Source organism: Podarcis erhardii (genome assembly GCF_964252035.2).
Source record: "Podarcis erhardii genome assembly, chromosome: 18".
Lineage (NCBI taxonomy): Eukaryota > Metazoa > Chordata > Lepidosauria > Squamata > Lacertidae > Podarcis > Podarcis erhardii.
The window spans coordinates 3,580,456-3,595,164 of NC_138516.1; the positions used below are offsets into that span (position 1 = coordinate 3,580,456).

The following is a 14,709-nucleotide window of genomic DNA, read 5'->3' on the forward strand; positions in this document are numbered from 1 at the left end:
TTGCTCCGTGTCCGCTTCTCTGGAGCAGCAGAAAACAACCTTTCTCCCTCCTCTATGTGACATCCTTTGATATATTTGAACATGGTTATCATATCACCCCTTAACCTCCTCTTCTCCAGGCTAAACATGCCCAGCTCCCTTAGCCGTTCCTCATAAGGCATCGTTTCCAGGCCTTTGACCATTTTGGTTGCCCTCCTCTGGACACGTTCCAGTTTGTCAGTGTCCTTCCTGAACTGTGGTGCCCAGAACTGGACACAGTACTCCAGGTCCTAGCCAGTGGCGTAGCCTTTTGGGTATGTGTGTGTGTGTGTGTACAGGGACTGTGCGCTTCCATCGCTGGGCTCCACTGAAAACAGCTGCTCCATGTGAACCAGGAAATGGCCTCTCCAGACAACAGAACAACTCATTCTTACCTATGTGGCTGCAATCTCCTGAAACACTCGAGGGAGTTGAATGCACATGCATGCTCCATCCATTTCCCTCCTTCCACACAGCCCTGTGCACTGACAACCCACGCTACACCACTGGCCCTTTGTTGTGGTTGTTGTTTAGTCGTGTCCGCCTCTTCGTGACCCCCTGGATCAGAGCACGCCAGGCACTTCCGTCTTCCACTGCCTCCCGCAGTTTGGTCAAACTCATGCTGGTAGCTTCCAGAACACTCTCCAACCATCCCGTCCTCTGTCGTCCCCTTCTCCTTCTGCCCTCCATCTTTCCCAACATCAGGGTCTTTTCCAGGGAGTCTTCTCTTCTCATGAGGTGGCCAAAGTATTGGAGCCTCAGCTTCACGATCTGTCCTTCCAGTGAGCACTCAGGGCTGATTTCCTTCCGAATGGAGAGGTTGGATCTTCTTGCAGTCCATGGGACTCTCCAGAGTCTCCTCCAGCACCAGAATTCAAAAGCATAAATTCTTCGGCGATCAGCCTTCCTTATGGTCCAGCTCTCACTTCCATACATCACTACAGGTAAAACCATGGCTTTAACTATACGGACCTTTGTTGGCAAGGTGATGTCTCTGCTTTTTAAGATACTGTCTAGGTTTTTCATTGCTTTTCTCCCAAGAAGCAGGCGTCTTTTAATTTCGTGGCTGCTGTCACCATCTGCAGTGATCATGGAGCCCACTGACCCTAGCAAGCCTTAATACAAATACCCACCCTCACCCCCCACTTTCCTGTCAGGAACAAAACAGAACTGGCAACTCTGGCTCGTGAACTCTGTTCACAGCAGTGGTGCGACAGGCATTTCATTCCCCCCCCCCCCTTTGTAAAGGAATGGTAGAGTTGCGAAGAAAACCTCAGAAAGGGTCAAGCCAAACCATTAAGGGGATGGAGCAACTTCCTGGCGCATGGGCCAGGAATCAGCTTTGCCTGATGAACAGCAGCCTGAAGAGGGCAGGAGGTTTACTGACTCCACCTGCTGCTGATCAGCCTTCAAGGACTCAGAGGAGAACCAGCTGACTCCAGCCTTCTTAAGGCTTCCAGCCTCGAGTCAGTTGCTGGAAATGTTTTGTCGTTCCTGGTCCGAACTTTGCTGCTTTTCGGTTAGATTGTTGGATTCCCTGACCCCTGGACGGTCCACCATACGTCCAACCTTAGGACTGGACCTGACTATGGGCTCTGCTTCCAGGCAAGTACCCCTCTGAGACTCTGCTGGTTGGCTGGCCTCTCGCTCCTCTGGGCTCTATAAAAAGGTAAAGGGACCCCTGACGGTTAGGTCCAGTCGTGACCGATTCTAGGGTTACAGTTCTCATCTCGCTTTATTGGCCAAGGGAGCCGGCGTACAGCTTCCGGGTCATGTGGCCAGCATGACTAAGCCGCTTCTGGAGAACCAGAGCAGTGCACGGAAACGCCGTTTACCTTCCCACCAGAGTGGTACCTATTTATCTACTTGCACTTTCTGCTTTCAAACTGCTAGGTGGGCAGGAGCAGGGACCGAGCAACGGGAGCTCACCCCGTCGTGGGGCTTTGAACCACCGACCTTCTGATCGGCAAGTCCTAGGCTTTGTGGTTTAACCCACAGCGCCACCCGCGTCCCCTGGGCTCTATGCAAGTTAGATTATTGCAACGCACTATACGCCTCAGAAGACGGTTTGGAAACTTGAGCATTTTGGTGGTGCAGTTGCTAACTGGGGAGCTGCTGCTGCAACAAACAGCCGTGCAAGACTTTGGGAGGCAGAGACGCAAGAGGGCATCAGAGGAGGGAGAGAAGGAAAGAGGGACAGAGGCCAATGTTGCACCCCTGACCATCATTCAAGTCATCCCAGGGTGCAAGGACACACCTGAAAACCACTGGCTTAACCTATGAAACCTTCTTAAGCAGACTTAAGGCCCATTCACACCTCGTTTTAATATGGATCCTTTAATCTAGTGGTTCCAAAATGTTTTTTCCAGGCCACTCCCTCCTTCCTGGGTCCCCCCGGTGCTCCCTACCACACTAAAACCAGTGGTTTGCACAACCCCCTAAGGGAGATAACAGCACGATAAAATTCAAAATGGCGACAATTGATTACACATGCAGTGAAAATCCAGTTGAAACTATAGAGTTTAATTCAGAGAGACTCATGAACTTGATCCAGCGATACCCGCTTTTCGAAGTCCGATATTCATTTGCACCTCCAGCGCCCCCAGCTCCCCCCTCACCTATTAGCGCCCCCTGGGTCATCCCACCCACCCTAGGGGGTGGTAGCACCCATTGCTTTAATCTAACACACATATTTTAATTACCCCTTCGTCTATACAATGTTCACTGCAAACAGCTGCTGTCCCAGACTTTCACCCTGCTAAATCCTGAGTTTCCCTGTCCTCAGAAAATCCGCAAAGTGTATCTGCTCCGCCTTAAAAGCTCTTTTGTCCCCGACTCTTGGAATGAAGCGTTGATAACCTTACTACCAAAACAAGGAACAGACCCAAATATTAAGAATTACAGGCCAATTTCATTATTGAATATTGATTAGAAAATATTCGCAGGTGTGTTAGCAAATAGATTGAAAAAATGCTTGAACAGAATAATAGGTAAGGATCAGAATGGCTTTTTACCAAGGAGAGAGATAAAAAATAATACAAGAGTAGTGATTGATTTTCTAGAATTTATTGATATGGAACCTAGTAAGAAGGTGGCATTGTCACTGGTGGACGGGGAGAAGGCCTTCGACAGTGTGGCCTGGAATTTTCTGGTTCACACTGTGGAAAGTTTGAATCTTGGGAACAAAATTTTGAATGGTATTAAAGAGATTTATGAAAACCAGAAAGCTAAGTTAATAATTTACAGCGAAATAACTGAAGAATTCCAAATTGAAAGAGGCACCAGACAAGGATGCCCTCTATCCCCATTTTTGTTTATTGTGACGCTGGAAACACTCCTAAGAGTGATAAGAAAGGACCCAAAAATTAAGGGGATTAGTCTAGACAATATAAAGTTAAAGCATTTGCGGATGATGTAATTATTACTCCAGAAAACCCAGAAGGAAGTATACAAGAAGCCCTAAAGAAATTGACTGAGTACGGAGGAGTATCGGGCTTCAAGTTAAATAAAGAAAAATCTAAATTATTAATGAAAAATATGGGGGTAAAGGAACAGGAAGAATTGGAAAGGGTAACAGGCCTTAAAATCACCACAAAAGCTAAGTATTTGGGGTTCTGGATTACAAATAGAAATACCAATTTGTACAAGGATAATTATGTGAAATAGTGGAAGGAAATAAAAGGATATTTAAATAAATGGAATAATCTGAACTTGTTTTTATGGGGTAGGATATCCTTGATAAAAATGCCAGTTCTCCCAAAAATGCTCTTTCTTTTCCAGACGATCCCAATAATTATTGGGACAAAATGTTTTAAAGGCTGGCAAAGAGATCTTTCTAATTTTATTTGGCAGGGTAAGAAGCCAAGAGTAAGGTTCAAAGTATTGATGGAGCCCAAAGAAAAGGGAGGGTTTGTGGTCCTAGACCTCAAGCTGTATTTTGAGGCCACATGCATGATGTGGCTGAAAGATTGGATGTTACTGACAGCTACAGAAATCCTAGACCTGGAGGGCTGGGACAAAGTTTTCAGGTGGCATGGCTACCTGGGTCATGATAAAATAAAAGCACATAGAAGCTTCACTAATCATTTGGTGAGAAAGGCCCTATTCAAAGTTTGGGAAAGAAATAAAACAATAGTAACAGCCAAAACTCCCTGGTGGCTATTGCCTATAGAGTCATCAGCCATGCATAGAAATAATATGAAAGACAGTTGACTAACATATAGGGAACTCGTAGAAGAGATAAAGGATTGCCCGACAGTGAAGACTGGGGTAAAGTGACCCCTGACCATTAGGTCCAGTCACGGACGACTCTGGGGTTGCGGCGCTCATCTCGCTTTATTGGCCAAGGGAGCCGGCGTACAGCTTCCGGGCCATGTAGCCAGCATGACTAAGCCGCTTCTGGCGAACCAGAGCAGCGCACAGAAATGCCGTTTCCCTTCCCGCCAGAGCGGTACCTATTTATCTACTTGCACTTTGACGTCCTTTCGAACTGCTAGGTTGGCAGGAGCAGGGACCGAGCAACGGGAGCTCACCCCATCGCGGGGATTTGAACCGCCGGCCTTCTGATCGGCAAGTCCTAGGCTTTGTGGTTTAACCCACAGCGCCACCCACGTCCCAAAAATATATAAATTGTTACAAAATTGGAAAATAGAAAAGGTGGGAAAAGGTGACGCTATTAAAAAATGGGAACAAGATCTGGGCCGCTCAACTGAATATAATGAATGGGAAAGACTGTGGACAAAAAATATAAATTTCACAGCATGTTACCGAATAAGAGAGAATTATATGAAAATGCATCATAGGTGGACAAGCTGCATCTGGCGAGCCAGCGCAGCACACGGAACGCCGTTTACCTTCCTGCTAGTAAGCGGTCCCGATTTATCTACTTGCACTTTGACGTGCTTTCGAACTGCTAGGTGGGCAGGAGCAGGGACCGAGCAACGGGAGCTCACCCTGTCGCGGGGATTCGAACCACCGACCTGACGTTCAGCAAGTGCTTAGAATTAGCCAAATTGACAGATATAATAAGACAAAAAACAAAAAGTGAAGTGAAGTGAAGAAGGAATGGGAGTGCCTAAATGAATACCTTAAAAGCCAAGGTTCGAGGACAGAAATCTGGCTGAGTCTGGAATAACCTTATGAAAGGATAAGAAAGAGGGATTTATATCTAGATGCTAGGATAGAGATGATCAGGAAAACAGGAAAACAGGAACATACAATGAGAGGTAAAGGAGGTGCTGTGGAATTGGTGGAAGTCAATATTTGTTTTCCTTTTTAGTGTTTATATTATTAATTTGTAAGATTTGGATTTGTTTTTTAAAATGCTTGTTTTTGTGTTTTGTGTATTTTTTTCGGGGGGTTTTTGTTGTTGTGTGGAAAATACTAATAAAATTTACTTTTTTTAAGCTCTTCTGTCAGCTTTACATGGATGAAACCTTTGTCCGTTTTTTGTTTTCGATGGGAGTGTTTTTGTGTGGAGCAGCTTCCATAGAGGCAGGGTGGCCTGAATCAGCAAATCGTGGAAAACGGGAAATGGGCAGGAAAATTCCAGGTTAAAATCGCGTCCAAATAGAAGCTAGGGAACAAATTGAATAGAGACAGAGTGGAATGTGAACAGTTTAATTTATTTCCCCCCAACTATTATGGTCTTTAAGGTTGAAGTCCTAAAGAGACCAAAAGCATAGGTAAGAGAATAAACTTAGAGATGAACTATACCCATTCTTTATTGTCAGTTAACTCTCATTTTGATTTCCTTATATGTACTTAAACCTAGACTGCTGCGTGTTTTGTTTTCTTGGTTTTGGTAATGTTGAATTCATTCTCTGTTTGTTAAATTGTGTTCTGTCAGTTTTGACATGCTCTGTATTTCATAGACATTCGTACCTTGGAAGTCGAACGGAATCTGTTTCGGAAGTCCATTCAACTTCCAAAACGTTCAGAAACCAAGGCGCAGCTTCAGATTGGAAGCTCCTGTAGCCAATCGGAACCTGCGTCGGACGTCCAGGTTCCAAAGAACGTTCGCAAACTGGAACACTCACTCCCAGGTCTGTAGCGTTCGGGAGCCAAAACGTTCAAGTTGCAAGGCGTTTGACTTCTGAGGTACGACTGTATTAGCATTCTGATGTATAATTTATGAAATAAATTTTGTTGTCGAGAAGCAGCAAGTCAACTCAAATCAGGCAACCGGAGAAAAATTGTTCTGAGTTCTGCTCCAAAACAAACTTGATTCTCATTCGCTTCCCCTGAGAGTTATGCGAACTGCTTCTGGGTGTTGTTCAGACATTTCCGATGCAATTTGACAAACTTCGTTAAACCAAACCAACTCGTTCCAGGAGGGCTCCCTTTTCTTGCTGCCTCTCCTGATCTTCTGATGCCCATTTTGGGTTGACAAGGAGCAGAACAGAGTTTCTAAATGTGGCCGTGCCATTGATCATGACATCACAAAGGGATGGAGGCACTTTGAGCTTCAGCCTCCAGGTCTCTCTCTCCCGTCCAAACCACCTTCTTCCTCTTCTGCCGCCGAACCTGCCTTCTCCACCTGCATTTGGTTGTAGTCTCCTATCTGGACCATTTGGGCGTTCTGGATTATGAGGTGCGACGGAGGTCCCCCAGACATGAGCCCTGGGGAACCCCGTGAGAAGACATATGGATGGGAGAGTTGATCAGGCCCCAGCTGAGGTTGAAGCATTTCAGAGTAGAAAAATGGCTGGTCAAGTGGGGTTTGCAGCCCCAGAAAGCCCCTCTGCAAGGGCATCGGAGCTTGTGAGCTGACCCTGAAGGCAGACAGGCGCTGAAGGGCTTGCTGGTACTCACTCTGCTGCTCCTGCAAGCGCTCCTGGTTCCGGATCTGCCTTGAGATATTCCACAGAGCCCTCTTCTCCCGGATCACCACTGGGGAGAACGTTTTCTTGACCCGCCTGGCGAAGACGGGCGAGGTCTCATCCAGCGGCACGATTGCCGCCAGCAGGAAAGGCATCTCTCGCCTCTTCATGGGGCTCTCTTTGGCAATGAAGGGCACCACCGAGTTGGTCTTGCAGAAGCGCTGGAAGGAGTCCATCAAGGCCACGTTTGCCTGGAAGGCGCAGAAGCGACTCTTGAAGTTCTCTGTCAGGAGGAGGAGGGTGAAGGCCGAGTTATCCAGAGCATCCTGGAAGCAGCTGAGCTGGCAGTGCCCAGGGACCAGGAAGTCCTCGCTGACCGTTGCCCCGTCGGCAACACCCAGGGCCTCCAGACGCTCCCTCACCCGGCAGGCGACTGTCTCGTCTTCGGGGGCATGGACCACAACAAAAGTGAAGAAGGGTTGCTCCTCAGCCGGCAGATCTGTCAAGGGAGGTCCTGATGAATGAGGAGGAGGAGAACCAGAACTTGAAGAGGACCCAGTCTCCAAGCTTGGCTTCAGGGAAGAGGAATCTTCCACGGTTCTTGGAACAAACGGTGCAGAAGATGCTAAACCAGGCAGAGGTGTGGGTGGCGCTTGTGAGTTCTGGAGTGGACATCCTGCACAACCTTGCGGTTCCGAGGCCACCAGACTTTGGGGTTCCCTGTTTTCTCCATCTTCCAGCGGCTGTGTGATTTTAGGGGGAGGCTGAACCGACAAGCAAGAATGGTTGCCTCCAGGATTGCTGGTTTGCCTGGTTTTCTCTTGGCCTTGCACGACGGGCTCCGCTGGTCCCGCAGAGCAAGAACTGGCTGGAGACTCGGCAGTGGCTCCCGTTTCTCCAGGCCGCACCAGGGAGTTGGGGCCACTTCCGCACAGCTTGCTGGGCTCGGGGACGCCATGCTGAACGGAATGGGTGAGGAATGGCAGCGTTGGAGACTGGCTGATCTCCAGGTGGCTGAGCAGCGAGGCCGGGCTGCCCGTGGAGCACAGAGGCTGGATTTCGGAGGGAGCCCAGGAACTCAAAACTGGCATGGGCGAGCTCTTTGCTGCTCTGGAGGAAGGCTTCCCCACATCGCATCTCGGAGCGTTGGAGCTGTTGCTTGCCACCGCAGGCACAAAATCCAGCCCACACTTACGCTCCGCTTCGCTCAAGAGGCTCTCAAAAGCAGACCTTGGGACATCACTCTCAAGGAAAGCCTTGATGGCGATACGGTAAGCCTCATCTCTGGCCAGGGGCCCACAGAGCTTTTCCTCTACTAATAACGAATAGATCTGGGCCACAGCCAGCGCCACTCCTGCATCCTGGTTTGAAGGGGCTGGATCAGCCCTGCTTGCTGCAGCGTTCCGCTGGTGGCTCTTGTAGATGTCGGCCACCGCAGCGCAATTCTCCAACGCTTCCAGGCTCAGTCTGGCCTCCGTCTCTCTGCCCAGGGTCAAGAGGATCATGGCCTGAAGGAGCCTGCAACTCTTCCCGCCTTGCCTCCTGCAGCTCAGCTTGTGTTTGTACTGGACCAGCCTGTCTCCCGGGATTGCGGCTAAGACCCTGAAGATGCCCTCCATGCTCAGAGATGCTGTACCGCCCTCTGCCGCCTTGGCGAGTGGTCTGGAGAGGCCAGCGCCCCAGTTGGAAGAGCATCTTGGGGCCTGGAGGGGTGAAAGTTTGGCAGCAGAGGGAGGTTCTCCACCATGCCGGCAGGCCATCAGCCTTTTCCCAGTGAGATTTTGTCCACCACCTCTTACTTGTATCTTCACCAAAACGTTCCAGAAAGAGGAGATGTCATCAGCCCGCCATCTTGGCCCTCTGGGTTTTTTTGGTTTGGCGTTTTGTCTTCTGTGCAAACCTGCAATGTAAAAGGTGGGAGGAGATATTGGGAACATCTCTGGGTCTTGGCAAGCCTCATTTATGCCCTGGATTAATTGCTTAGAAAACAATCAGCGGCTCCCAAACCTTTGGTCCGTACGAACCAACCGAGAATTGGCCTTGTTTTATATGTGCTTCTTGTTCTTGCGTTTTTAACTGCTTTTTAAATTATCTTATCTTTCAAATGGCCTTGAGAAGGCTTAGAAGGAAATTAATAAATAAGTTACAATAAATGAATTCATTTAAAAAAACGTTAAGGGGAAAATTACCGTATTTTTTGCTCTATAAGACTCACTTTTTCCCTCCTAAAAAAGTAAGGGGAAATGTGTGTGCGTCTTATGGAGCGAATGCAGGCTGCGCAGCTATCCCAGAAGCCAGAACAGCAAGAGGGATTGCTGATTTCACTGCGCAGTGATCCCTCTTGCTGTTCTGGCTTCTGAGATTCAGAATAATTTTTTTCTTGTTTTCCTCCTCCAAAAACTAGGTGCGTCTTGTGGTCTGGTGCGTCTTATGGAGCGAAAAATACGGGTAAATTAATGTAGCCCTCCGGATTTTGATCAACTGGGAAGATTAAAACATAAATAACACTCTTTGTGGATGGATTTCAAGGCAATTCTAAGAACCGGCTTTCTGAATATTGTTTGACCGACTCTGTTTCAAATATCTTTAAGTTAAGCTAACAGCATCCAGAACTGGTCACTGTTATGGGTGCCGGCAGGAAACAGGGTATTCAAGTGAGGGGCATATATAAACTTTGATTATTATTATTTTTACAAGATTTAGCTGGAAATGCTGGAGGAGGCAGGGGGTGGGTTCCCCCACCCCCCCAAAAAACAGGCAACACACAGACACTACCACTGATCTATAGACCCTCACCCGATCCAAATGCACGAAGCTGTTTTCAGACCACTGGTCCTTTTTTTATTATTATTATTTATATCCCGCCCTCCCCAGCCAAAGCCGGGCTCAGGGCAGCTAACAACAATAAAATAATACAACATTCTAAAATCATTTCATTATAAAATTAATTCGAATCAAATTGATGGCAACCATTGGGCTAGAGTTCTGTGAAGATTGCCAAAGGAGGGGGTCAGGCTGTGCCCTGGCCAAAGGCCTGGTGGAACAGCTCTGTCTTGCAGGCCCTGCAGAAAGATGCCAAGTCCCTCAGGGCCCTGGTCTCTTGTGACAGAGCGTTCCACCAAGTCGGGGCCAGCACTGAAAAGGCCCTGGCTCTGGTTGAGGCCAGCCTAACCTCTCTGTGGCCCGGGACCTCCAAGATGTTTTTGTTTGAAGACCGTAAGGTCCTCTGTGGGACATACCAGGAGAGGCGGTCCCGTAGGTCCGAGGGTCCTAGGCCGTATAGGGCTTGAAAGGTTAAAACCAGCACCTTGAACCTGATCCTGTACTCCACCGGGAGCCAGTGCAGCTGGTATAGCACTGGGTGAATGTGATCTCGCAGCGAGGACCCCGTAAGGAGTCTCGCCACGGCATTCTGCACCCGCTGGAGTTTCTGGGTCAGTCTCAAGGGCAGCCCCATGTAGAGCGAGTTACAATAATCCAGTCTGGAGGTGACAGTCGCATGGATCACAGTGGCTAGGTCAGGGCTCTGACCGGCAGCACCTCTTCAAGATCTCAAGCAGAGCCATGCCTCCCCCACCACAAAAACCTTTTTTTTCCCCGTGGGATTGGGAACTTGCCACGTTTGAGACGTCTGCTGCCTTGTGGTCTCACCTTAAAGGTGACTCATGCGCTATGCGCTGGCAGCCCTCAAGGCTCGGTTATGGCCTCGCTCTCTCCTTCCCTCTCGCCGCATGCAGCTCGGCCGATGTTCGCGCCGGGCCCAACATTTCCAAATGTGCCCAGATTGGCAACCCTCCGCTAAACTGACAGGCAGGGGCTTGTCAGATTCCCAGGGGAAGGATCATTTTCAGGCGTTGCTGCTTAACTGCAGCGATTTGCTAAAAACACAATAAGTTTCCAGTCCTCATGGAGTCTGCATAAAAGGCCTGATTTCAAATAGGAGCATCTGAAATGGCCTTATGCTGTGTTGCTGCTGCACCTAACTCAACCTTTGCTAACCTGGCATATTTGGGACTCTGCACCGATTGGATCCAGGCAGCAGCACTGGGCTTGGGGGCAGCTGAAGCCCAGGGAATCTCAAGGGTGCCAGGCTGATTCAGCTCAACCTCAGCACTATTGCAAAAAAACCAACTCTTTAGGATTCAGCCATTCAGTCCTATTAAAGGTGCTGCCCTTTTGCATCCATCCCAGGTGTCCTGCTGCTGAGAACAAGCCTCTCGTTCCGCCCGTCTGTCTCAAGTCGTGGCTCGTCGTGGGGCCTGGCTTGGGAAAGAGGCCAGAATCTTTTAACTCTCCTGGGAGAACGGATATAATTCCTCTTTGGCGAGAACTACGTAGGTTGACCTACCTGGCACAGAGCTGCAAAAAGGCTGGATTTTCCTTGCAAACTTGGTTCGCAAGCACCCTTGAAAAGTTTTGGCCCTGGAGGAGGAACTGAGAGGCGGAAGCTGATCGGTCAGACACCCTCCTCCCCGTTTCCTCTCCCCGGTGGGGAGTCAGAGCGCAGGGCTGTCTTTCTTCCTCAAAGCACAACTCTTAACTTTCGTTTTCCAGGGCTAAAGTAGTGCAACGTTTTGCTGAACTTCTGACTGGCTGCTTTGCTGGGTCAGGCTTCCAGTCGCACAATCACCACACCTGCTCTCTGCATCTTAGGGTTGCAGTCCTCATCACCCTGGGAGCAAAACCCCACTGACCTCAGCTGCAAGAAATTCTGGATGTTTATATATTTAAATGGAGCAAAGCTTTGTACATGTGATTGTACATAGAATCATAGAATCATAGAGTTGGAAGAGACCACAAGGGCCATCAAGTCCAACCCCCTGCCAAGCAGGAAACACCATCAGAGCACTCCTGACATATGGTTGTCAAGCCTCTGCTTAAAGACCTCCAAAGAAGGAGACTCCACTACACTCCTGGGCAGCAAATTCCACTGTCGAACAGCTCTTACTGTCAGGAAGTTCTTCCTAATGTTTAGGTGGAATCTTCTTTCTTGTAGTTTGGATCCATTGCTCCATGTCCGCTTCTCTGGAGCAGCAGGAAACAACCTTTCTCCCTCCTCTATGTGACATCCTTTTATATATTTGAACATGGCTATCATATCACCCCTTAACCTCCTCTTCTCCAGGCTAAACATGCCCAGCTCCCTTAGCCGTTCCTTCTGTTCTTCTGGAAAGATGACAAGGAGGACTTGATGGTGCCCCTATCAAGGGAAGTGATGGTACCGCTCTATTCTGCCTTGGTCAGGCCCTACCTACCCACAATTTAAGAAAGATGTTGACAAGCTGGAAGGTGTGCAGAGGAAGGCAACCAAGATGATCAAGTGTCTGGAAGCCAAGCCTGATGAGGAACGGTTGAAGGAGCTGGGTATGTTTAGCCTGGGAAAGAGGAGAGTGAGAGGAGATATGAGAGCCACCTTCAAAAGTACTGTCACATGAAATTTAATGAAAATGATTTATAGGTGGTACATGACAGCAGTCAAGCTTGCAAAAATTTACCATTTGCCCGATAATAAATGTTGGAAATGTAAAGAGACTGAAGGTACATTCTTTCACCTTTGGTGGACATGCCCAAGGATTAAGACATTATGGGAGATGATTTATAATGAAATGAAAAAGGTATTTAAATATACCTTCCTGAAGAAACCAGAGGCCTTTCTCCTGGGCATGGTCGGCCAATTGGTGCCAAAGAAGGATAGTACATTTTTCATGTATGCAACAACAGCAGCAAGAATACTCATTGCAAAATATTGGAAGACACAAGATTTACCCACCCGGGAAGAATGGCAGATGAAGTTGATGGACTACATGGAATTGGCGGAAATGACTGGCAGAATCCAAGACCAGGGAGAAGAGTCGGCGGAAGAAGACTCGAAAAAGTTTAAAGATTATTTACGGAATTACTGTAAAATTAATGAAAGTTAGGAAAATGTTGGAATGAAGTTATATGGCTTTAGTAGAAATGTTATAAGGAGTTAAGGATAAATAGATTAATAAGAGCATTAAAGGGAAAATAAGGTTAGAATGTGTTAAGATAATTATAAGATTAAAAATAGAGGAAGATGGAAAGGAATTGCTGAAAAAATTAATAGAAGTGGAATACAAAAAGGGAGGTGTGAGGAGGTCGCGGAAACAAGTAAATGAAAGATAAGTTATTGAAAGTATTTGATGTGTTTTAAATTGTGTTTGTTTTGTTTTGTTTAATGTTAGTGTTTTGTTAGTGTAATGTAGTGTTTTATTGTATTGTATTGTATTGTATTGTATTGTATTGTATTGTATTGTATTGTATTGTATTGTATTGTATTGTATTGTATGGTGTGTTTTTTCTGTAGTGTCTAAATTGTTGGAAAAGGTAATAAATATTATTTAAAAAACAAAACAAAACAAAAGTACTGTCACATGGAAGATGGAGAAAGCTTGTTTTTGTGGGAATGTTCTGGGGTGCAGGAGAGGATATATTGACTAATTATATCCTTATCCAATTTGTGCTAACAAGTTCCCAAAATATCAGCAGAGTTTATGACATTCCCTTTTAAGTTCGCAACGGTAACGTCTGCACAGGTTCGCTAGAACCTCTATAATAATTACTCTGGTAATTTCCCCTTTTGTTCCCTCTTAAAATACAAGACACGACACAGTCTTTATAAAAGTATAAAAGAGTTTACTCACGTTCTGTTCATAACATGATCCCAGAAGGCAGACAGACTTAAAAAAGGTTACATACACTTAGAATCTATCTTATAGGAAGATAGTACTGTCCTCTCTTGGCTGAGAGCCAAGAGGGCATGTTGCTCCTTCAGAAGATGAAGATGAGAGAGAGAGAGAGAGAGATGGCTGCCTGCCCTGTGCTTTTATCATTTACCTGCACAGGTGAGGCCACACCCACCTCTGGTCATATGCGGAGGAAGTCCGTCCCCAGGAAGTTTACCTGCTTGCTAGACAGACATCCCTCCCCATGTTCTAGGAATGTTGTCATTGACTGCTCCTGTGTTTACATCCCACAGTTTTCTCCTGCTCTGGAGGGCAGGACTCGAACCCATGGCTTCACGTTACAAGAAAGGAGATTCCGACTAAACATGAGGGAAAACCTTCTGACAGAAAGAGCCATTTGAAAGTGGAATAGACTCCCTGGGGAGGCTTGGAGGTTTTTAAGCAGAGGTTGGATGGCCACCTGTCATGAATGCTTTAGCTGAGATTCCTGCATTGCAGGGGGTTGGACTAGATGACCCTCAGGGATCCCTTCCACCTCTATGATTCTATTGACTGAAGGCTGCATCAAGACCATTGGAAGTGTCCTGTAACAAATCTCTATTTATTTATTTTTTTATTCCTTTAGTAGATTTATATCCTAGCTTTTCCACCCAAAGGAACCCAGGGAGACAAATAGGATAATAAAATGAATGTATCTATAATATTGATGAAAAAGAAATAAAATGGATAGAATAAGAAATATTGTGGAAGGCTGGTATGCATTATAGAAAGAAAAGCAAAAGTTACAGTCCGAGAGAAGATTGAGAAGATTCTTGCATGGAGGGGTTGGACTAGATGACTCTGGGGGTCCCCACCAACTCTATTCTATGTCTGTTTTGGCCCCAGTGACACATGCCTGAGTTACACCCCATTTGGACTACTCCAACACTCTCTGCGTGGGGCTGCCCTTGACAGTGCTCAGAAACGTCAGCAAGGAGCTTGCCGCCTGATTGCTGACCGCGGCTGGTTACAGGGAACAGATGACTCCCTTGATACAACAGCTCCACTGGCTACCGATCTGTTTCGGGGCCTCAAATAAAAGTGCTGGTTATGCCCCATAAATCCCTACAAGGCTTAGGTCTCTAGGCTGTTCCCTCATGCAAACCTGCCCAGGCTCTGTGATC

The 14,709-nt window shown here is 47.2% G+C and overlaps 1 protein-coding gene across 2 annotated transcripts; it reads right to left on the reverse strand.

Moving 5' to 3' along the window:
* Positions 1-5,623: 5,623 nt before the first annotated feature.
* On the reverse strand, positions 5,624-11,591 carry TICAM1 (TIR domain containing adaptor molecule 1). 2 transcript variants are annotated; one of them, XM_081846155.1, is made up of 2 exons: positions 11,188-11,591; positions 5,624-8,739 (listed from the first exon to the last, which is right to left on the reverse strand). In XM_081846155.1, the coding sequence occupies exon 2, from the start codon at positions 8,597-8,599 to the stop codon at positions 6,485-6,487; it is 2,115 nt and encodes a 704-aa protein (XP_081702281.1). In that variant the 5' UTR covers positions 8,600-8,739; positions 11,188-11,591; the 3' UTR covers positions 5,624-6,484. The 2 variants fall into 2 exon arrangements, with proteins under 2 accessions (XP_081702281.1, XP_081702282.1); XM_081846156.1 differs by lacking the exon at positions 11,188-11,591 and adding an exon at positions 10,491-11,177.
* Positions 11,592-14,709: the final 3,118 nt, after the last annotated feature.

What these genes read in the sequence shown, in the direction of transcription:
- TICAM1 (XM_081846155.1), bottom strand. Translation starts at nt 8,599, where the DNA reads ATGGCCTGCCGGCATGGTGGAGAACCTCCCTCTGCTGCCAAACTTTCA.